Source organism: Vidua chalybeata, chromosome 21 (assembly GCF_026979565.1).
Source record: "Vidua chalybeata isolate OUT-0048 chromosome 21, bVidCha1 merged haplotype, whole genome shotgun sequence".
Classification (NCBI taxonomy): Eukaryota; Metazoa; Chordata; class Aves; order Passeriformes; family Viduidae; genus Vidua; species Vidua chalybeata.
Window position 1 is genome coordinate 8,570,870 of NC_071550.1, and position 23,756 is coordinate 8,594,625.

The window sequence follows — 23,756 nt, forward strand, 5'->3', positions numbered from 1 at the left end:
CGTGACTGATGGGTTCACCAGTGGAATTCTGTTCCCTTTAACTGGATGTTTCCCTCTGAGGGATCCTGTGGAGGAGCATGTGGGGGCCTGAGGGGTGAAAGTTCCTTATGGTCTTGCAGGTACCTCTAACAGAGTCTTGAAAGAAGAATGGCTGCATGCAGAGCTCGTCTTGTTAACAGCTGGGCACATCAGCATTCTCCAACAGCATCATTCTCCCACGTTCCAGCCATCAGGACCTTCAGGAAGAGCCATGGACTTCTTCCCATGGCCTCCTCTCTTTGCCTCTCCGTGTGGGTTCCACCCACAGTGGGATCATTGCCACCCTAAAGCTGGCACCTCTCTCCTCAAAGCAGCTCATGCTTCCAACCACATCAGAGCTGCTGTCTTCCAGCAGCCCTTGAGCTTTCTTGGGAAATGATTGCAGGCTGATTCTCCAGCCCCAGGACCATCAGTTCTTATCTGCACATTCCTGTCTGGGCAGCAGTGAAGCTGTGGGGAGAGGATTGCATTTAGTGGGAGTTTTGAGAGGAAAGAAATAGGAATGGCTGTGTGTGGAAGGCAGGATTGCATTTAGTGGGAGTTTTGAGAGGAAAGAAATAGGAATGGCTGTGTGTGGAAGGCAGGATTGCATTTAGTGGGAGGTTTGAGAGGAAAGAAATGGGAATGGCTGTGTGTGGAAGGAAGAATTGCATTTAGTGGGAGGTTTGAGAGGAAAGAAATGGGAATGGCTGTGTGTGGAAAGCAGGATTGCATTTGGTGGGAGGTTTGAGAGGAAAGAAATAGGAATGGTTGTGTGTGGAAGGAAGGATTGCACTGGAGGTGCTGTAGGACATAACAACTCCAGCAGCATTTCTCTAGCTAACAGTGCCTGACCATATGAGTTAGAGGTGATTTGTAGGTAATTAATAACTTAGAGCCCTTGGGATCCTTTTGCATGGGTTCATTAACCACAGGCAGTAGCTGTTGCATTTAGATTGACGGGTGCTGTTTAAGAGAGGAATTTTCATGATTCCCCTTTGCTGCTTAAGAGCACAGTAAAGAATTCATTAGATCAGAATCATCACAGATGCCAGAAGTGCATGAAATAAGGGGTTTGCATGGAGTAAAAGAATTTTCAGTGGCTTCTGTGTTGTCCTCCTAGCAGAGAGAGGTCTGCCAATGCTCCAGACATGCAGTTCTGTAACAAGAGCTTGTTTTTATTGGCCATAAATGTGTTACACAGGTAGGGAGGGATAAATGCCCAGGAAACTCACCTTTAGCATGTGTAACTCTGCATGTGGGAGACAAACCTGTGTGTCCATGCAGTGGTTTGCTGTTCAAGAATTAGAATGGGCCTGCACACACTCACATTTATCCTGTTCTGTATAACACTAATATTTTTATTTTTTTTAATAGCTGGCAGATTGTTCCCCTTGCTTTGAATTGTGGTCGGATTCGTGCTATAGCCAGACCTCGGGCAGGTCTCTGATCAGCTGATTAAAAAAATCTTTTTTTTTTCCCCACTGCTATCTTCTCCTTTTTTAGAAGCAGAACCCGAGGTCGACAACCTTCTGGTTTCAGACGCAACCCCAGATGGATTCCGTCTCTCCTGGACTGCAGATGATGGGGTTTTCAACAGTTTTGTTCTAAAAATCAGGGACACCAAAAGGAAATCTGACCCCCTGGAGCTGATAGTGCCAGGCCATGAGCGCACCCAGGATATAACAGGGCTGAAAGAGGGCACTGAATATGAGATTGAGCTCTATGGAATTAGCAGTGGACAACGTTCCCAGCCTGTAAACACAGTAGCATCCACAGGTATTGTCTTTGCAGTGGGAAAAGTGTGACATTCCCTGCTCCTTTCAGCAGCTCCTTTTCACAGCCAGCTCGTGCTGTTCCAGAGGTGTCCTGAACTGTCTCCTGCATGTCCCTTGTCCAAGTCACTGGTTCAGTGTGGTGTGGTTATTTGTAATCAGTCCCAGCTTCCCAAGCTTTGTCTCTGTCTATTTAATATGGTTTAATTGAATTACTTTAATGATCAGGAATTAGGCAGCAGAGTGTGGCAATTAAAACACTGTCTTTGAGGGCCAAGAAATATTGTCTCTGCATCAGCCTTTTTCAGTGATTTCTGTGACTAATTACATCTCAGCTCTGCACAACAGTTTACCTCCCTAGGAAAGAGTTATGACAAAATGAATTCACCAGGGCCATTGAGAAGTTTATTTATGGCTTGACCAGCAAAGGCCTAAGCACCATTAATTTAGACTGATCTTACCAGGAGCAACATGTGCTGGGTAATTCAAATTGACTGGAGTTTCTTTGCAAAATCAAAGCTTTGATTCAGGTTCATAATTGAAGCGTTTCATTTTGGCACTTTTGAATGAAGTGTTTCAATCTTTTTTTCCACACCAAAATCATGGTTTCATTCTGTAACACATTCAAACCTGAAACATGTGATGCAATGTCTCGTGAGTCAAATTTGTTCTTTAAAAATTTTTGAGCTTGCTGATGTGAAAATGTGGTAATATGAAATCAAATTAATTATGGGAGGAAAGGAAAAGAATGAGACAGGAGATCTCACCAGGAGTGCAGCTCCTCCCGAGGGGCAGCTCCCATCTCTGCTCTGGGACAGGGACAGGAGCCAGGGAACGGCTGGGGCTGGGCCAGGGCAGCTGAGGCTGGAGAGCAGGAAAGGTTCTTCCCCCAGAGGGTGCTGGCACTGCCCAGGCTCCCCAGGGAATGGGCACGGCCCCGAGGCTGCCAGAGCTCCAGGAGCGTTTGGCCAGTGCTGCCAGGGATGCCCAGGGTGGGGTTGGTGGGGGGTCTGGGCAGGGACAGGGGCTGGGCTGGGTGATCTTGGTGGGTCCCTCCAGCTCAGGATATGATTCTGAGCTCCATGAGCAAGCAAAGGAACAGGAATGCCTAAAGGAGGCATTTGCCAGGCAGCAACAACTCAGCGTTGAACAGCTTCTCCTGAGGCAGCCTCAGAGCCCTCACCCTCCACCCCGAGCCTGTGGGCTCAGCTGCAAGCACAGAAAGGCCCCAGCTGCACTCCTGCCACAAACAGCCAGGCCACCCTCACAACCCCAGACACTTCCATGAAGCAGAACGAGCATCAGCAGCCCCCTTGGCCAGCTCCTGCACGTTGACTCCTAATGGAGAGGGATGTTTAAAGCCCACTGCCCTTGTTAGCAGCAGGTCCCCATCCTCAGTGACTGCCAGGATATTTATGGGAAGCCACTGAGAGTTATCATTTTCCTCATGACTAGTCCCTGTGCAGCCCTTGCAGGGAGATTTAGCACGTGTCACTTACTGGAGCCAATAGCCCAAGAGATGTTTGTCAGCTGTAAATAGCCCATGAATAATGGACAATAGAGCCACAAAAACCCAGCTAAATAATTTGGGCTGCAGGTTACACCACGCTGGGTGGGTGGCTGCTAAGGCAGCCAACTAATTTCTTTTTTAGGAGTGGATTATTGCACAAACATATGGATATTTATAGCATTTCCAGTTTGGTTGCAAGGAAATATTTCTATCCCTGAAGAGGGAATTTATCCACTGCTCCTCTCAGGGTTGGTGTCTTTTAGAATTTTATCTGTAAAATCTCAGTTAAGGTGCAATTTAACCCCTCTGGGAGATCACAACACATCTATGGTCCAATTAATATCCCTGTGGGAGGTATGAGTCTCATGCTGCTCCTTTCCTCTTCTTCCAGTGGTGTTTTGCCACATTGTGACAGCACTTTTTTCCCTGAGATGATCACAAAACAATTCACATGCTCTTGATTTGTGATTAATGCAACCTGCTGCTTCCTGTTGATTGGGAGAAGAAAGCCAGGGAACATCCTCCTCTAGTCTGCTAGAAATGAAAGAACAATTAGCAAAAAGCACCCCTAAAAAACCAGCCTCTCTCAGGTACCATGGGTGCTTTAGCAGCCTCTCAGGAGAGTTCCCTGTCTCTCACACACCTCTTTGGGGATGATGCTGGAGGATAAAGATAATTCACCTGTGCCTGCCCAACAGATGACCTGAGGCTCTCTGTGAGTGCCAGGTCAGGAGCACGCTGCCTGCTTTCTATGCCTGCTTCATTCTGGCTTTCAGGTAGCCCAAGAAGATGATTTCATTCACTTCTTTTTCATTTCCTTGTGCTCAAAGGTGCAGATCTCTCCCATCTCTGGGACTCATTCCAGGACAGATGCTCTGATGGTCCATTATATTTCCTGCCAGGTTCTCTCCCAGGAAAGCTGCAGCTGGGGGACTTGGGGATGTGGAAAACTCACATCAAAGCTCTTCTTACTCTTTGTCATGCAGCTCACCTGGTGCAGAAAACAAGCCTGAGGCCCTTGGAAATGTGCACAGCAGAGTCCAAGTGGGACGGATTGGGGATTTTATTTTCTGGGAAAGGCTGAAATTCTCCATGTGTATGCAAACCAAGTGCTGGTCCATCTGTTTGGTCTCCAAAATCACTGCCTCCCTTTTTCTTCAGCCTCTCAGGCTACCTATAATGTAAAGCAAAACCAATCTAATTTTCATTTCTCGATCTTTCCTACATTTTCTTTATTTTCTCTGTTTTCCTTCAGCCTGTACCCAAATCAGCAGCACCTTTTTGTGCCATGTAGCTTTTCCAACCCCACCTTGCTTCCTTTCTTATCTGTAATTCTTTTCTTCCCTCGGCTTGTCCATGTGAGCAAACCCCACCAACACAACACTTCTAGTGAGCTCCAGAGACATCATTTACATTTCTCTTGAGAGCTCAGTTGTTTTTCTTTCCTTGCCTTTCAGCTGATTTAGTGCCCTGCTGCTCTGGGGACACATGGAACAAACAGCCTCTGACTCCTTTCCCGCAGGCACGTTCTTTCCAAGCTATTTCAAGCCCAAACCCTATTTTTTTCCCTCCTCTGCCCCCCTTCCCCTGCTCTCAGCCTGTCTCCACTCCTCTTCATGTGGCTGATCTTTGGGATCTCTCCTCTTTGCATCCTCTTTGCCTGCTCTGTGTGTGCTGTTTATTTTTTAATACCTCAGGGCTGTTTTGGTTACAGCCAAAAAAAGCTGGAAAGATTGGAAGTGGGATGCTCAATGTAAACCTGGAAGTGGCAGCTCTCTTCACCACGTCCTTCCAAAGCCCTTTCCATGCTTGTTCTGCAGGATCTTAATTAAGCCTCCAACTGGAATGTTTCAGATACATGTTGGGTTTAAGTTTGGGTTATTTTTGGTAAAATTTGGGCTTCATTTGCCCAGCTTACTGATTTAATTTATGTGGGCAAGTGCAGTGCTCAGGTTTTGACAGGGAAAGCCTGAGTTTTATGACAAAGAGCTGCAGTGGAGCCACAGGTGCCTTCCCCATGATGGTTGTACTTGGATGTTCTCTGGATGGATATGTTTGAAAGAAAAATCACGGGCTCAGAGAGAGATTCCAGGAGGAAAATCTTGTTTCTTCTGGTTTGAAGCCAACAGAAGTTCTAGGAGTGAGTCCTTGAGAGGAGCCTTGATGGGCTCCCACACCTGAGTCCAGGTCTCCTTGGAGCATCCTGCATCAGGAACTTTATGCTCAGGAAGAGAGATCTGTCCATGGCTGTAATTGCTGTGTGTCACAGAGGCCTCTGCGACTCAGTGGAAGGTCTAAAAATCCTCCAAGTGAAACTGGAATAGAAAAAATATTAAATACAGCATCCCATGGGTAGCAGAATGTCACTTCTGTGCATTTTCCTCCTGCTTTTCTACAGCACTGAAATCTCTGTTGTTTCTACATGTAGACACATGTTGGTATTTTTAACCTATGCAATACTGGAATGGTCCTGAAAAAAAGGAAAATTTGGACCAAATAGGTTGTTGCTGTAACAAAAAAACCCTTCAGTTTTGTACCCCCTGCATTAATGTTGTTCAGAGCAGAACATTGACAGCAGGAGCTCGTGGTTTAGGGTGATAAAACAAATCAGTTTTCCAGCACTAAGGACTGATAAACAAATGATTTACCTTTTCTTCCTGTGTGGTGTGTTCTCTGTTCTCCCCTGACAGCGGTTGGCTCTCCCAAGGGAATTTCTTTCTCTGACATCACAGAAAATGCTGCCACAGTCAGCTGGACCCCCCCTCGCTCCCGCGTGGAAAACTTCCGGATCTCCTACGTCCCCGTCACGGGAGGTGAGCTGGGCCAGGGGTGCCAGGGAGAGCAGGAAGGGTTTGCTGGGCTGCCAGCCCTCCTTCCAGTGCATCTGCCAGGTGATCTTGCACAGATCATCTCTTCTTCTTCAGGAATGAGGGTGCAGCCAACCTTTGGGCACCGTGTCCACACCCCATGGGCAGGGCTTGTAAGGCAGCCCAGAGGTGAATGCTGGAGTGGCTGTACTCCTAATAAGTCTCTGTCTGAACCTCCTCAGCAAGGACTAGCTTCCAAACTGTCATTATTTTGTAGGTACTTCATGAGCTGAGCACACTGGAAGAGATGGCCCTTGGAAATAATAATCCTAACCCATGGTTATAATAAAGTTTCAAGGCAGTGATTTACTCAGTGCTCCCCAACATTGTCTCATTCCGTTTTAGTGTCCAACTTCAAAAACTTCTTCTACCTCAACAGATTTTTAACCTAATTTAGGGACATCTCTGAAGGGAAACAGCTGAAGAACAAACACTAAAGACATCAGCACCAACAAAACTACTGCTGTTGACTGAGCCAAGGAAAGATTTAGATCTTTAGACAATGTAGCCTGGAACCACACGTGCAGCTTTAAATACAGTGGTCCCACAGAAGAAAAGGAATCCAGTCATAAAGTTAGGCACTTGTCTAAGTGCTTTCCTGGAATAAACCCAGGATTTGGAGTAAATATGGGTGCTAAGTCCTCAGCCACACACAGAGCACCTTTTAAAATAACATATACTGTATCTTTATTCTAAATGAGGAGGGTAAAGGAGAATCTTCCAGCCCTCACCACAAACAAGGCAGATCTAATCTGCAAGTCCTGTCCTTACAGTGTTTGAACTCCCAGGTAGAGACTGCTGGGGTTTCTGCTTACACCTTTTCTGGGAAATTGTATTTTTCTGAACAGAAATCACAGAATGGCTTGCATAGGAAGGGACCTTAAAGCTGATTTCATTCCAACTCCCTGTCACAGACAGGGACACCTTCCACTAAAAATGTTAATTTTTCTTACTGAATACAAAACAACTATTTGCATTTAAGTGTTCTGGCAACAATATTTGACACCAGTGGCTGTAAGTAACTGGAGAAAACTCCTCTCCTGCTGTAGAAGCACATCCATGGTGGCCATAATGTCTTTAACTTGAAAAACACCCTTCAAGCATTTCCTGGAGTATTGTGTCACTCATCCCTTGGCATTTGGCCTCATCCTAGGTACTCCAAATGTTGTCACAGTCGACGGGAGCAAGACAAGGACCAAGCTGGTGAAGCTGGTCCCAGGTGTGGACTACAATGTCAGCGTCATCTCTGTGAAAGGCTTTGAAGAAAGCGAGCCCGTCTCTGGCATCCTGAAAACAGGTAATAATATAAAAGCAGGAAACAGCAGCTCTTTAAATGGATCATCTGACTCAGAGACTGGAGCTGCAGACCCATCAAGATCCCATTTTTGCTGCCCACACAAACTGTAGGAAGCTCTTGTTCCCAGTCCTTCTTTGTCTTTGCATTTTACACGAGGATGGAACTTGTAAATTTGGTCAGGCTCCCATTTGCTAAATGCTAAATAAACCTGTGAGGTGGAGACAAATCATGTATTTACAGTCCTAATTCATCAGAAAAAAAACAAAACAAAACAAAACAAAAGTTTGTTTGTTTTTTTTTTTGTAATTAATGCCGTTTTTGAGATGAGGGAGCAAAGGGTCAGCCCAGCTGAGCAGTTCTGACCAGTTTCTGTTGTGGACTTCACATGTCCCAGGTTCCAGACTATCCTAAGCATAAAAACATTTTATTTCCTGATTTTTTTCTTCAGTATTCTCTCAATATTTTTCTCAGTGGTCTGTCTCTTGATTTTTTTCTTTAAATATCCCTGCAGGAAATGAGAGTTCACTCTGATCCTGCTGATCTCTCCTTGCATTCTTCTTGGGGGCTAACAAACATTCAGAGAGCAAGATGATGAGTACTGGATAATGACAGGAGATTTATAACCCATTCCAGCTGTTCTTGAGTCACAGATCCATCTTAATTCAGGGAGAGCACAAACCTGTGTGAAAAGTGGAGTGCTGTGAGGAGGCAAAGCAGGACGTGGGGGGATTTTGGCTGTCTGGCTGGATGTGGGATTGCTTTGTTCCAAACAAGCTGCTGGAAGGTCACAGTGGCCATCAGCTGCCGTCACTTTGGTTATTTTTCCCAGCTCTGTCTCCTGAATTTGTTCTAAAAAACAACCCAGATTTGAGGGTGTTGAGAGAAATATGTCAGCTTTGACAGAGCTGTTGAGATTGATGGTATCAAGAGTGATCTGAGAACATGGTTGGTTCTGTTTGTTCCCAGACTTTCATCTCTCCCAGCACTGACCTCCCTTTCCAGTGGAGGTTTTGGTGTCTCTTCTTAGGCACTGACATCTTTCCTGCAGAACTCCACTATTCCAAAGGGAGTCATAAAAGCTGCACTGAGTTTTGGGCATTTTCTCTCATGAATTTACAGCAGAGCATTGCACAGAGCTGAGAGTGTTTGTTAAATTCCTTCAATCTGTTTTTCTTCCAGCTCTGGACAGCCCTTCAGGCCTGGTAGTGGTGAACATCACAGACTCTGAGGCTCTGGCAACCTGGCAGCCAGCAATTGCTGCTGTGGATAACTACGTGGTGTCCTACTCTTCTGAGACAGGTGAGAGGAGCTGGGAATGGGTTGGGGAGCTGAAGGGTTAAAGCTCTCAAGAGGTGCTGACTGTAACTCCAGGAAAATCACAGAATATCCAGAGTTGGAGGAACCCACCAGGATCACCCAGGTCAGCCCCTGTCCCTGCCCAGACACCCCAACAAACCCAGCCTGGGCATCCCTGGCAGCGCTGGCCAAACGCCCCTTGAGCTCTGGCAGCCTCGGGGATGTTATTTAGAAAAAGGGCTTTGCTGGAAGCATTTAAAAATTGATCGTCTTAATTCAGCACTCTCGACTCAGCCGGGAACAGAGTTAAGAGAGATTCCTGGGAAGCAGAGGCGGTGTTATAATTCCTGTGAACACTAGAGAGAGCTCACACTTTTAGAGAAAGGGCTCTGGTGGAACCCAGACTCAGCAGAGGTGCCAGCACAGCCATGGGCTCCGAGCTTATAGCATTCTGCACTTGCACCAAGTAGGGATAAAATAAACCAGTGAGTGGAGCACAGAGTTGATGTGTCTGAATGACACCAACATCTCTGTTCTGCTGTGTTCTGTCCTCAGAGCCAGAAGTGACCCAGATGGTCTCAGGGAACACGGTGGAGTATGACCTGAAGGGGCTGCAGCCTGCCACGGAGTACACGCTGAGCGTCCACGCGCAGAAGGACACGCAGAGGAGCGAGACCCTCTCCACCCACTTCACCACAGGTGCCATCCCACCCCAGAGCTGCAGCCCTTCTAGTCCCACTGCTCTGTGCTCCTCTGGCGCCTTTTTCACTGGAAACCTGAATTTCAATGGTGTCTGCATCAATATTTCTCCAGTGGGAGCCTGTTGTGGCTGACCAGAGATAGTTCTGTCACTGATGCCTCAGGTTTTAGCTTGCTTCTTTTTTTTTTTTTTTTTTTTTTTCCCACATTCTGTGCTGCTTTAGTCTGTGGGTCTGGGCTTCACATGAGGGGATGGTGAGCTCTGTGCACAGAGCAGGGACACAAAACAATTCCTGCTCCAGCTGGGCACCAAGGACAAATGATCCAAAGCTCAGGCCCAGGAGCACAAACAGCATGGGCTGGAGAGAGAAAAACAAGCAGGATGGGACTGCATGGAGCTGGAATTTGACAATTAACTGCAATATGCAAATGGACCAAAATATGAGATCACCAGTTCTGCAGAGTCTCACACAGAGAGGAGCAGGAGCTCTTCTTTGGCTCCTGAAGGTGCCCAGCTGGTTTCACACTCCTGGCTTTCCATGAGCATCAATGGAAACAGGGATGGTTCTCATTTTCCTGCCTTGGCTTGTCCCAGGGTATTAATTAGGGAGCCACACCAATCCAGTCCTATAATCACAGAGGGGAAGAGAAGCTGGCAATTGGAGCCAGGCCAAGCAGGAAAAGTTTTCCTATTCTATAAAGGTTTTCTATTCTAAAAAAAGCATAATTGGAACCAGAGTTTTATTTCCTGGGAACATGTAAATACCAATCTGTCTTCTTGAGAGAAATAATGAAATGCACAGTTTTGTCTCAAAAGACATTTCAGTGCAACTGCTCATAAAATAAGGTGCCTGGAACAAGTCAATATTTTAACTTAGATAGAGTTAACACCTTTATTTTAAACTATCAATGGGAATATTAATTCTTAACCACAAAAGCTAAGGTTGAAGTGTTTTTTCATTTCAAATTTCTCTGGAGAGAAGGTTTGTTTTCCTGGCTTGTTTTAATATATGGCCCAGAAGATAACCAGTGGAATTAGCTTTGTATGGATGTGATTGTAATTGCTGTGGTGCCTCCTGCAGGGCTGGATGCTCCAAGGGATTTGAGTGCCACTGAGGTGCAGTCAGAAGCAGCTGTGATAAGCTGGAGGCCTCCCCGTGCTCCAGTCACTGGATATCTCCTGATCTATGAATCCATTGATGGCAGAGTCAAGGTAAATAAACCTGAGGGGCTGTGCCTCAAATCTGGGCAGTGGAGATGCTCTGAAGTGTCCAGCAATGCAACATAATCATGTGCCTCAATTTAAACACTAAATTTAAAAATACTCACTGCCCTTTTCAATGCTAGACTGAACACAAATGGATTTAAAAGCTGTTAAAGGACTTTTGTACATTATACCCTGAAACAGAAGCTCCACTGAAGACTGAATTTTGCCTTTCATCCCTCCTCAATACAGATAAAAGCACAAACATTTTCCTTCATTCCAGACCTGTATCATGGAGTAAACTCACACCCCCAAAGGATTTGATTCACTTTTCTAAATTCAGGGGAATCCCTGTGCAAAGGGGTGTCTAAGGAAGGATGAACTGCCTGTGGAAGTACCTCTTATTCTTCTATAATTTTATTTTGTTCCTACATAATTAGATTACCCTAAATGCTTAAATATGAATCATGTGAATCCCAGAAAAAAAAGAAAATTTTGAATGCCCAGTCTGGATCAATGGAGAGGATTCTAATTTTCAGGAAGGCAAATTCCCTGAGCACACAAAATCAATCTTTTAATGTCACAGCAAAACGGCCCTTTAAAGCCTGGAGTGCAGCATTTCCTTGTTCTAAAGGATGAGTTTCCCAGTTCTTTATGAATTTCACAACCTGTACATTCAGGACATGTAAACATTTATGCTGCCTTGCTTTCAAACCTCCCAGCTTGTACATTATGATGGTAAACACTCATTTCCAGGCAGGCTTTATTGAACTTCTAAAGATTAGCTTGGTAAAAATCTTAGAGGAGTAGCTTTATATTAATTAATCTAGATGGTTAAAGATACCATCAATAATTATGACAAAAATAATGTGACAGACTAAAATATGTAACCATTCTGGTCATTATGATTTATTTCCCTGAGATTTCCCTGTATTATTTCTTTTCTCCACAGGAAGTCATCCTAAACCCCGAGACAACTTCCTACAGCCTGACAGAGCTGAGCCCCTCCACGCAGTACACGGTGAAACTGCAGGCCCTGAGTGGGGCCCTGAGGAGCAAAACCATCCAGACCATTTTCACCACCAGTAAGGACATTAAAACACAGCTAAAATAATCTAAATTCTGCTGAGCTTTGCTATGAGGACACGCAGACCCCACACAAGATTTTAATCCATTTCTAGTGTTGGTGCAAAGTCCCTGTTCCCCCAGACCTGTTCCCCCTTGGCAGGATGAAATTCCAATATCCATCCACATCATCTCACAGTCCTTTCTCTGGTGAAACATCCATGTGAAATATCAGCAGGAATTCTTTAAAATCCAGCTGACACCTTGATTTCTCCCTGTATCAATCCCAGCAAGCAGGGAAAACAAATCAGGGTTTGGAGCTGAAATGAAGCAAACCACAAAGGCACAAATCAGTGCTGGGGGCTGAGGAGATGGATTTCTGGGCAGCTTTTTCTCCTCTCTCTGAGATGGGCTGTCTCAAAGCCCCTCTGCACGTCAGCTCCAGCCCAACAGGACAGCTCTGCAAGGATAAATTGGCTTCTCTGAAGGTCACTTCACAGATGACATTAAAAAAAGGAGTTGTTCTGTACTAGCTGTGACACTTTGCCTGTCATTTGTCTCACTTTTCCCAGTTTTCAGCCTTTCAGGCCCAGCAGGACCTTCAGTCATCCCCATTCCCCCTCCTGCTGCTGGCACCAACTCCAGCCCAAGGACTGCCAGAAGTCACCCAGCCCCAAGTCTGCCCTGTCACTGCTTGTGCAGAGCAGGGTGAACTCACCAACACATCCAGAAACAGGAGAGGAATTAAATCTGGGTGCATTTAGGTGATGTTTGGCAAATTGCCCATGAGCAGGGACTGACCAGGTGCTTTCAGCCATGTGAACAGTGTCAGACTCAGTCAGGCAGAGGCTTAAACCTGGCCTTAACTTTAAAAATACATTTGTGTCTATTTAGTGACAGGGAATCACTGAAGTGACTGTAGAGTCACTTTTCTCCAAATCCCAAAGCTGGTGGAAACTTGCATGGCCTTAAGTCACACCAGGGGAGGTTTAGATTCAATATCAGGAAAAATTTCTCCATGGAAGGAGTTGCAAGAATTGGAATGAGCAGTGTTGGAGTCCCCATCCCTGGAAGTATTCAAAATACCTGAGGAGGTGGCACTTGGGGACATGGTGGTGAACATGATGGTGGGACTGTGTTAATGACTGCACTTGATTTTAAAGGTCTTTTCCAACCTTAACAATGCCATGATTGTGTGAAATTCTCTGGAGCTGAAGCACAGGCAGGGATGTGTAACACTGGCAAGGATCAGCAGTCACTCTGTGAGAAGCCACAGATAAAAACTCTCCTATGGACACACCTGGAACAACACTTATTTGGCTGAAAAAGTTAATGACCTGAGTAAATAAAAAGAAAGAAAGAAAATATTTTGGGGAGGTTAGAAATTATTCTGACTGCAATGATTTTATTGGCTTGTTGTAAGAAAGAAAAGCTTAACAACCTTTTCCTGCAGTTTCAGCTGTTGCTGTTTGCTTTGTTTTTTAGGAGTGCAGCTTTATAGCACATTTAATATTGTCCTTGCTAGCAAAACACTCACAATTAATTTATTTTTGATTGAAGTCCTGTCCTTGTATCCCCCTCCCTTTTCTGTCACATGATCAGAGATTGGTAGATTTATTTTTCCCCAAAAGCTGCTGTAACACAGCTCCTGAATTTCAGCCTTTAGCTGGAGGATGCACTCCCATCCTAGCAGGGAGTAGTTATCTCACATTCCCAGCACTTCCAGAAGTGTAGACAGATGGGAAAAACCAGATTCAAAAGAAGAATTCACCTCACCAGCTGTACCCTGTGGATGTTGTGTATGCAGGATGCAATTACAAACCTGTTCCTGGGATCTGTAGCTGTCCCACAAGGGATTTTCCTGAGCCATCTGCATTTGGCACATTCCTTGTAACTGCTGATTTCCTAAGGAATGCTTTCTCTTCCCTGTGTGTGCAGCTGGGCTCCTCTATCCCTACCCCAAGGACTGCTCCCAGGCCCTGCTGAATGGAGAAACCACCTCTGGGCTCTACACAATTTACCTGAACGGGGACAAGGCTCAGCCTCTGCAAGTGTTCTGTGACATGGGCGAGGACGGGGGCGGCTGGATCGTGAGTATGGGGCAGGGCAGCACATCCCTTCCTGCTCATCCAGGCACCCCAGGGTGTTGTTATCACAGTGGGGCTGTCTGGTCTATAAATCTGGGGAGTTTTATCCTGGGTAGGACACTCCAGTGCCCAGAGCACTACTTTCTGTAGTTGGAGGAGAGAGAGGTGTCTCCAAAGGACGGGTCACACCCCTGGTTTCACCCTGATCCCTCTCCACTGGTGTAAGGGCTGCTGAAATGACCATACTGGATAACACATTTTCTAAATAATCAACAGGGAGAGGGAAGGGTGAACTGATTCTGTAGAACTGAGAGAGGGAGTGAGGGAGGGTAAAGCACAGCCCAGGGGAAGCATTTGTTCAGCAGCCACAGGGTGCAGTGGCTTCCACAGCCACTGTGCAAGGGACACATCCCACCCAGCCAGCAAAGGAATGGCAGTAAATGCCACCTCTCCACACTGACATCCCAAATTTGAACATGCCAAAGGGACCCAGGGCACAGAAAGGCAGGAGGAGCTGGAGGAATGCTTGGCTGGGAAATGAGGGGTGGAAAAACCCTTGGCTGAGAAATCCAGAACTGCAGGATGGATTTAAAAGGGCAGAGAGCAGGAACTGAGAGGCCACGTCATGCAGGGGATCCTGGGATCCCAACAGAGAAACTGGAGACTTAAAAACTACATGGAGCACCCCAGAGCCTGGGTGTAATTCAGTCCCTGCAGTGAGGCTCTGCAGGGAGGGGTAAAGGCAGGGCAGGAGCAACGCTGAGCTCTGTGTTTTAAAAGCTCTTTCCCTCTGGCCAGGGCAGTGTGTCCATAACATTTCCTGGTTTTAGGTGTTCCTGAGACGGCAGAATGGAAAGCAAGATTTCTACAAGAACTGGAATACTTATGTGGCAGGATTTGGAGATCCTAAGGATGAATTCTGGATAGGTAAGTGCTGAAAACTTGTATTTTTGGAAAAAAAAAAAAAAAAAAAAAAAAAAAAAAAAAAAAAAAAAAAAAAAAAAAAAAAAAAACCAAACAAACAGAAACACAGCCCAGAAGTCCAGGAGCCACTGAGAGGCCTCCATTTGGCTGGAAGGAGTATTTGCAAAGGGGAACAGGAGAAAAGGAGCCAGGGACACCCTACATGAGGGAGACTGAAAGGGCCAGAACCTCCAGCTGCAGTCAAAGGATGTCATGTTGGGGTCACCAAATGAACCCACCTGATGCTCACTGGCGCTCTGGGAGAAGTCAGAGGTGACCTGGGCAGCAGGTTCTGCTTCCTGTCCTCCTGGGACACCCCCAGCAGCAAAGGTTTACAATCCAGAGAGGAAAAACAGGGCAAATAGAAGTCATAAACTCACATTTTGGTAAAATAGAAGTAAACTCTCCACATTTTCCAAGGCTGCGCTGCATTTTTCTGGCTGTAAATGAAAGATGATGATGATGTTGAGGATGATGATCACACAGCACAACATTGGTTGTTTTGCCCAACCTGTTTTTATGATTTGAAGGGAAGATCTCTCCCAGTCAACCTGGGACTATTTATTTGCTTTTGTGCTGACATCACCCGAGAGCTGATCCAGCTCAGTGTCCCCACCAGTGCTGGTGTCCTGCTGCATTTGAACAGCCCAGTATGGCCCCGTTTGTGGAATAATGGTGTGGTTTTGCATGGGAGGGAGAGCTCCGGCCACTTCTCTCTTTCAGCAATGTCCAGGGGCAGTTGAATGGCTTTGGGTTCAGTGACCAGCACTGAACCCACCACAGAAGAGAAAAAAAATGGAGAGACTGATGCCTTAAGGAGCCTGGGAACCAAACAACACGTTTTTGAGATAAGATTAGTATAGGAGTAATGTAAAGGTTGATCTTTATTGGAGGCCTCTAGAGGTGAATATGGAAAATGTCCACAAAAGCCCCTCCTCCATGGGGTGAAAACAGTTTTTAAAAGTTTAACCAATTAGTATAATTGACAAAGTCACCAATTAGGAGCACAAGTGGTGATGCAATCTCCCCACAGTTTGAGCCCCCTCTAAATCCTCCCCCCTCAGATGGAACTGAACTTTGTTGATGAAAATGGGTCTCAAAGAGCATTTTTTTGGTGTTGGTTCCCAGGGAGAACCAAGATGGGATAGGGGCTTTGGAATGTGTTTTGTCTTTCTGCCTAGGGAGAAGGGAGGGAAAAGCACTGGGAAAACTAAGTAGGAATGCAACAATAGGCTACAGAGCTCCAAATACATGTGTAAAAATACAGAGAATACAGAAAAGGAAAAAGGCAAAAATCCATTCGGCATCAAGACAAACATTCCTTCCTGCCCACAGGTCTGGAGAACCTGCACAAAATCACTTCTCAGGGGCAGTACGAGCTGCGGGTGGACCTGAGGGACAAGGGGGACACGGCCTACGCCGCGTACGACCGCTTCAGCGTGGGCGACGCCAAGAGCCGCTACCGCCTGCGCGTGGATGGCTACAGCGGCACCGCAGGTGAGGGCAGGCACGGGCTCTCCCTCCCTCCAATAACCCATTTCCTCCCCGCTGACTCAGGGCAACCCTGCGGATGCTGCAGATCAGTGCGTGCCTCTCCTGTGTGAGTGTCTTGGTTGGAAAAGCCAGGTGTCTGCTAAGGAAGGCAGGAGCCTCCCCTGAAGTGGAAAATGTAAACCCCCTCCCTCTGAATTATTGTAATTTTGAAATTAAGGGGCTCTCAGGTAAAGGTATGGGAATAGGAATAACAGTTCTTTATTAGGGAAGAAAATTTTTAAAAATAAAATAAATAAAAATGCAGTAATACAAAACACCACTGCCAGAGTGAGAGCAGGCCCTGGCAGGCTGTGGGTCAGGCTGGTGGCAGCAGTGCCATTCCATGGGGGCTCAGCCCTCCTGCAGTGCCAGCTGTGCTTCTGCTGGAGCAGGATCCTGGACAAGGCTGGAGTTTTCCTCTGGAGCTCCAGGGCTGCTGGAGATGGGCCTGGGCTCCCTCTGGGAATGCAGTGGGGAAGAAAGCTGCTCCTCTGGGAATGCAGTGGGGCAGAAAGCTGCTCCTCTGGGAATGCAGTGGGGAAGAAAGCTGCTCCTCTGGGAATGCAGTGGGGCAGAAAGCTGCTCCTCTGGGAATGCAGTGGGGCAGAAAGCTGCTCCTCTGGGAATGCAGTGGGGCAGAAAGCTGCTCCTCTGGGAATGCAGTGGGCAAAGGCTGCTGTGCTGTTCCAAGGTCAGATTGGATCCAGGTAGGAATGCTTGGCTCCTGCCCTGGGCAGAGCCTCTCCCCATGGGATGCTGGAATTTTCTCAGCCATGCAGGGACACTCAGTGGCCATGAACAGCAGAGATCTCCTGGAGGGAGGATTGGCTGTGGGAGAGATAAAGAAAAGTGCCCAATGAACAGAGGAGAACTGCCCCAGCTCTGACAGATGGGAAATACATACCCCCCCAAACCACATCTTAACAACCCAGGACAGTGAGGTGTTCAAAAATCAAACATACCAACATATTTATGTTTCTGTTTTATATCCTCCAGGCATTTTGGTGCCATATTTTATGGCCTGCTTATGGCAACATTGAAACAAGTGTATTAAACCACAATATATCTCATTTGGCCAATCTTGGCTGTCATTTATACAGCCAATAATAGCCTGGCACAGCTTCTTCTCCTGTCAGTAGAATTTGCAGCAAAGCCTGCTGTAATGTGATTTATGATTTTGCTGAACAAATCATCTGCCTTTTGTAATCACACCGGGGCAAACCCTGCAGCCCTTGGTGAGTCCTCTTCAGGGCTTCACAGGATTAAGAGATAAATCCAGTTTAACAATATGTTTTAAAAGGAGATCATTTCACATTGCTGGGTGCATAAACCAGAGCAAAGGTGAGCTCTGTGACCAGCACAAGAGCTTTTACACAGACTACAGAGATAGACAGGAAATGCAGCAGCAGATTTAATGTCTGTTTAATTTAGATGGGATATTGGGATGAAATCCTTCCCTGGGAGGGTGGGCAGGCCCTGGCACAGGGTGCCCAGAGCAGCTGTGGCTGCCCCTGGATCCCTGGCAGTGCCCAAGGCCAGGCTGGACAGGGCTGGGAGCAGCCTGGGACAGTGGGAGGTGTCCCTGCCATGGCAGGGGTGGGATGAGAGGAGCTTTAAGGTCCCTTCCAGCCCAAACCATTCCATGATTCTGTGATTTAAGGCAAATTGTCTAGTGCAGAGTAGTAGTAGCTGCTACCACGAGTAGGATTCAGTCAGTGTGGAGACTTTGGTCTTGATTCCTTCCTTGTGAACACCTCTTTGGTCTTGGCTTGTCCACACTGTAAAATCCAGCTTTTAGCAAGTACAGAAAATGAGCTGCACAAAAAAAAACCACCTCATATACTGGGGATTAGAGACCACCTGAAAAAATATTTTGATGTGCCTGCAAAACCAAAAACTGTGCATTTCCTTCTGTATTAAAACAAGTCAATTTTTTAAAATTTAGATGCAGACAGGCACAGTCCAAATATTTTCTGCAGAATGGGCACACCCATGCAATCTAAATAAGGCAACCCAGTGACCTTGCTCTTTCTTTTGTCCCCCCATCCAGGTGACTCCATGACCTACCACAATGGAAGGTCCTTCTCCACCTTTGACAAGGACCACGATTCTGCCATCACCAACTGTGCTCTGTCATACAAAGGAGCCTTCTGGTACAAGAACTGTCACCGAGTCAACCTGATGGGCAGATATGGTGACAACAGCCACAGTCAGGTGAGTTTGGCTCTGAAGGCTTCTCTAATGCATGAGAGGAAGGGGAATTGCAATTGTGTGTTTTTCTGATGGCTCAGCCAGACAAAAATCACAGCATCCCCTCCTCCCACTCTCCAGGAACATAGGGAAACGTAGGGGCAGTCACAAACAAGGATTTAATACCAGCTGGTGGAGTCTTGTTGGCTTTGTCTGATTTTCCAAGGGAATACCCCAAGTGTGCAGAGAATAATTGTAGTTTTCAACGTGTGAAACAAAAATATTTTTCCTGCCATGAAAGCCAGGCAAAGAGGGACAGCTCTGAGGGACACAGGTTTAACAAGACCAAGCTCAAGGTGCTGCCCCTGGGTCAGGAGAAGCCCCAGGACCAATCCAGGCTGGGATGAGCAGCTGGAGCAGCCCTGGAGAGGGAGCTGGGGGTGCTGTGGGTGAGAGCTGGAGCTGCCCCAGCCCTGAACCCCCTGCCCTGGGCTGAGCCCAGCGTGGGCAGCAGGGCAGGGGGGATTGTGCCCCTGTGCCCTGTGCTCAGGTGAGAGCCCACCTGCAGAGCTGCCCCAGCCCTGGCCCAGCACAGGGAGGAGCTGGAGCTGCTGCAGAGATCCAGAGGAGGCACCAGGGGATCAGAGGGATGGAGCAGCTCTGCTGGGAGGGAAGGCTGGCACAGCTGGCATTGTTCACCTGCAGAGGAGAAGCTTTGGGGTGTGCCCTTGCAGTGCCTGAAGGAGACAACAGGAAAGATGAAGAGAGACAACTGACAAGGGCCTGGAGTGTCAGGACAAGGGGAAATGCCTTCACACTGACAGAGAATAGATTTAGATGAGATACTGGGAGGAAATTGTTCCCTGGGAGGGTGGGCAGGCCCTGGCACAGGGTGCCCAGAGCAGCTGTGGCTGCCCCTGGATCCCTGGCAGTGCCCAAGGCCAGGCTGGACAGGGGAAGGTGTCCCTGCCCACAGCAGGGCTGGAACAAGTCAATCTTTAAGGTCCCTTCCAGCCCAATCCATTGTGTGTTTCCATGATTCCGTGACCTCATGTGGGTGGGTTTGTACAGGTTGGACGTTCCACAGCCCCTGTGCTTCCCAAAGCTCCTCCACTTTGTGGTGCCTCTGTGCCCAAACCAGAAACATGCCCAGTCTGAACCAGGGGCAGCAAATGAAAGCGTGACCTGCAACCTCTCCCCTCTGCCTTCACAGGGCGTCAACTGGTTCCACTGGAAGGGCCACGAGTATTCCATCCAGTTTGCAGAGATGAAGCTGAGACCCTCCAGCTTCCGGAACCTGGAGGGGCGTCGGAAGCGAGCGTAGAGCCCCGGGGGCTGCGGGCAGGGGCTGGGGAGGGGATGGAGAGGGGGGTGTGGGGAGACCCTCTGGCATCGCTGGCCTGGGGGTGTGAGGAGCTGGGACTGGAACCAAAGCATCGGTGCGCCGTGGCCCGGCAGAGGCTTTGCAGCATTCCAAACAAAAACAGCCTTAAAGCATCCCAGAGTTTCCAGCAGAGCAGCTCCAGCTGCCCACCAGGAACGTCCTCCACACCAAAGACAACGATCTCAAGGGTTCTGTGTTGTTTTATTAATTTTTTTGTTTTTAATTTTTTGCCAGAAAGCATCTGGGATAAAGTTCTTCCAACATCTGACGATCTCTTGGGTGGCCCAGGGGAGGGGAGGGAGAACAGCTTTGTACATTGGTAGTTTGTTTTAGAACCAGCCATATTTTACACACAGAAATGTGTAAGATTAATTGTCATTATTATTATTATTATTATTAGTTATAAGTGAAAATAATTGGTGGTTTGAATGCCTTTTGTTTATATATATCAAGTACCACAGAGAAGGAGGGAATGGGAAGGGAAAGCAGTATGTTTTTAAAGTTAAGCATAAGATTAATATTATTAATATAAAGACAAAGTAATAATAATAATAATGATAATAATAATAAGCTACATTTTGTCATTTTTAAGAGAACCATGCTTTTGGAAACACAGCAGGACAGTGTCTGATTGTAAATTTTTTTTTTATAAATAAAAGCACAATTACTTTTAAATAAATTTCTACCTTTTTTGTTCATCCATGTGGAGTTTGTGCATGTCCAGGAGATATTTACTTAGATGGGGAAATAAAGACAGACTGAGATTAGGCTGCTGAGACCCTACTGAAAACTGTTCCTTTTGTCAGTGACTGGTTGTAATTATTCTGGTGGCTTTGTTACAGTGAAATGCCCATGAGGATTTGGGTTCTTTCAGAACAGAATTTTTTTTTTTTTCCTGCCCAAAAGCTCCTTCCATGTTTTTCTAAGTGTTACTGACCAATGCTTGCTCCATCTAGGTGGGAATAACTAACAAAGCAAAACGAAGAGAACCCAGAGTTGTTGTTAGGTACCATGGGCAGTTTGAACACTTGTGTAAATAAAGGGCTCTCTTTTTTTTTCTATGAATGAAAATCCATGTAGTTCCTCTGTATCACACTCTGCAGTTCAAGACAATAAAAGATCTCTTGTTTTAATCCAGTCTCTCTGCCCTACTTCAAGGTTGCATTTTGCAAACATTTTGCAAACATTTTGTAAATGTTTCTTGCCTCTCTCCTGACTGAAGTTAGGCTCCTGAACATTGTTTGTGTTACACGGGGAACATAAATTTCCTTTGACCCTCCAGGGCATTGGCAGCATTATATTAAATTAATTCTCTGTAATTAATCGCCCTTCCTAGGTGTTTATCACAGTAAATGATAGGCAGCATAAAGGAGAACAAATCCAGTAATGAAGAAATATGCTCTGCTCTCCAGATGCTTTCCAAGCTATTAGGAAATGGCACTGGATCCGTGTTTCTGGGCGCTGGAAAGCTCTGGCAGTCTGTTTGCTGACAGACAGGGGAAGAAGTGACATTTATGGAATGATTTCCTCATTTCTGGTAACATCCCAGAGCTGCCTGGCTCTGCCTCTGGTGTCATTTACCTTGGCAGCTCCAAAGAGCTCCTGGAGACAGGCTCAGGTTTGTGCCTCGCCCCAGACAAGACTCAAACACGCTGCACAAAAGGAAGCTGATATTTCCTGTAATTACTCGCTGACAGATGCCCTGCTTGGGATTCTCCGTGATCCCCACTGTGAGAGGGAAGCTGGCAAATCCTTGGAGTCAGACCTGCCAAAACACCCTTCAGAGCTGACACAAGCTTGATTTGGGACCAGCAGCTCCACCACGGGCTCCTGGAAGAGAAATTCACTGGCTTTTCCCCCTTTCCTGTTTGTAACTCGTGAGAAGAGTTTAAAAACACGCTCAGATTTGAAATCTGTTCATGAACCTGCCAAGCCTCAGTGCTGGTGTTCATCCTTAACGTGATGAAGCAGTTTGGGAGCCTCAAGGGGGCAGGAGAGGAAGGGCTTCAAAATTATTTCCTCAGCCAGATTTAAGGTCCTAAAGGCACTGAAGGGGATATTTGGGGGCATGAGAGGGGTTTATGGGGTTAGGACTGCATCCATGAGGTATTATTGAGACAAGTGAATAGAAAACTCCTTTTCCAGTGTCACTGTCCTAACCTTAACTACAGTCTGAGCAAGGCTTCAGGCTTGATTTCATGCTTTAGTCTGGGTGAGGTGAAAGCTTCAAGCCAGGTGGTCAAAAGTCAGCTGGATGCATAATTTGGGGGAGTGAGGCTGATGGCAGCTTCCAAGTTGTTCAATCCCCTGGCTTTTTGTGAGACTTGGACTCTAAGTGATGTGGTTTCTGACTCCAGGCATGAGTGTGCAGTGATTAGAGAACTCCAGGGTGATGTGGGAGATGACAGATACCTTAAATTCTTCCCTCTGCCACAGCAATACCTTGGTGTCAGCTCAGCTGGAGCACCCACATCTGCTGCATCACCTCTGGGTGCAGCTCCCTCACCTCCTCTCCTGATGCAATTCCAGCCAAGGGAACTAACTGATCTCACCCACTGCTGGGCTAAATGTCACCAGAAAGCCAGGGAATCTCACTTGAGCCTGCAGTAGTGAATAAATAGCCCAGTGATTTGTGACAGAAAGCACAAATTTCCCATCTTTCCTGCCCAAGGACGTCCCTTCAATCAAAATTACAAGTTTGGCTTGGTTTGCTTTAAAAGCAGTTGAGCATAACTGAGAGTCAGAGAGCATGAAAAACAAGAAATTGAGTACACAGTGATCCAGTGGCTGCCCCTGCTACTCATTTGGTATCAGTCTTCACGACCTGAATCCAAAACTGCAGCCTTGAAAAACCTTCTTGCAGCTGCCATGTTAATCCTCTTAAACTCTGAAGGGGCAGTACCTTTTTTCCTTTGGTTTTTTTTTTTTTTTTCCTCTTCCTTTTCTCCTTCTCCTTCTTTTTCTCCTTCCCCTCCTTCTTCTTCTTCTTCTTCCCCTTCTCCTTCCCCTTCCCCTTCCCCCTTCTCCTTCTCCTTCTCCTTCTCCTTCTCCTTCTCCTTCTCCTCCTCCTTCTTCTTTTCATCTTCTTCTTCATCTTTGTCTTCTTCTCCTCCTTCTTCTCAGCACTCTTTGTGCTTGACCCACTGAACATTCTCTACCAGAATTTGATTAGAAAGGAAAGCAGAATAGAAATGTTTAGGTGTCATCAACAAGCAGCAGCTTGATCCCAGAAAATGGCAAGGAGGTGGCATCAGCCTCACAGGTACCTTGCCACTTTTTATTTCTGACTTCCAGGGATGAGGACAAGATGACCCAGGAATAGAGCTGGGATTGCTCAGGTGGTGCTTGGCTGGCTGCTGCTGGTTCTCTGCACTCCATCAGGAGCTCAAGGCAGAGTGGAATTCTTCACAGAGTGTTACAAACACAGGGAATTGATAAAATTATACCATTTATTTAATGGGAAGTGGGAAAAAATAATGTAAAATGAAAATAAAGGAGACATGAATCCCCCAGCAGCTTTGGAATCCCTGTTCAGCACTGCCTTAGCATTTTCTTTTCTGCTCCAGCCTTTGTTCCTCCACCTTTTCCCCGGTGATTTCCCCAGCAGGTACAGAAATGTGAGCCCTTAGAGCTCCAGCAGCTCTGTGTGTGTACAACAAATGTTGGTCCTGATAAACAAGGTGTGGTTTGTCAGCAGGACTGTGAGCAAAGCTCAGCCAGAACTGCACGGATGATCTTTATTCTTGGAGGGCCCTGGAAAAACACACATCTTAATCAGGCCTTCAATCTAAAGCGAAGGAGTTTATGTAGGTGAGAGGGAAAGACGATTCTCAGCAAAAAAAAAAAAAAAAACAACAACAAAAAAAGC

General features: G+C 46.6%; 1 protein-coding gene across 6 annotated transcripts in view; it reads left to right on the plus strand.

Annotated features, from left to right (window-relative positions):
* The window catches only part of TNC (tenascin C), a 72,004-nt gene extending 50,983 nt beyond the window's left edge, over nt 1–21,021 (plus strand). For 5 of the 6 annotated variants that reach the window (XM_053961928.1, XM_053961931.1, XM_053961930.1 and 2 more), the window contains 12 exons: nt 1,525–1,797; nt 5,994–6,116; nt 7,324–7,467; nt 8,647–8,766; nt 9,319–9,462; nt 10,545–10,675; nt 11,619–11,751; nt 13,670–13,821; nt 14,649–14,745; nt 16,117–16,278; nt 18,365–18,528; nt 19,718–21,021. In XM_053961928.1, the coding sequence (XP_053817903.1) occupies nt 1,525–1,797; nt 5,994–6,116; nt 7,324–7,467; nt 8,647–8,766; nt 9,319–9,462; nt 10,545–10,675; nt 11,619–11,751; nt 13,670–13,821; nt 14,649–14,745; nt 16,117–16,278; nt 18,365–18,528; nt 19,718–19,828 (1,754 nt within the window). In that variant the 3' untranslated portion in view covers nt 19,829–21,021. The remainder of the gene's footprint in view (nt 1–1,524; nt 1,798–5,993; nt 6,117–7,323; nt 7,468–8,646; nt 8,767–9,318; nt 9,463–10,544; nt 10,676–11,618; nt 11,752–13,669; nt 13,822–14,648; nt 14,746–16,116; nt 16,279–18,364; nt 18,529–19,717) is intronic. The other variant, XM_053961934.1, reaches the window with a different exon arrangement.
* Nucleotides 21,022–23,756: the final 2,735 nt, after the last annotated feature.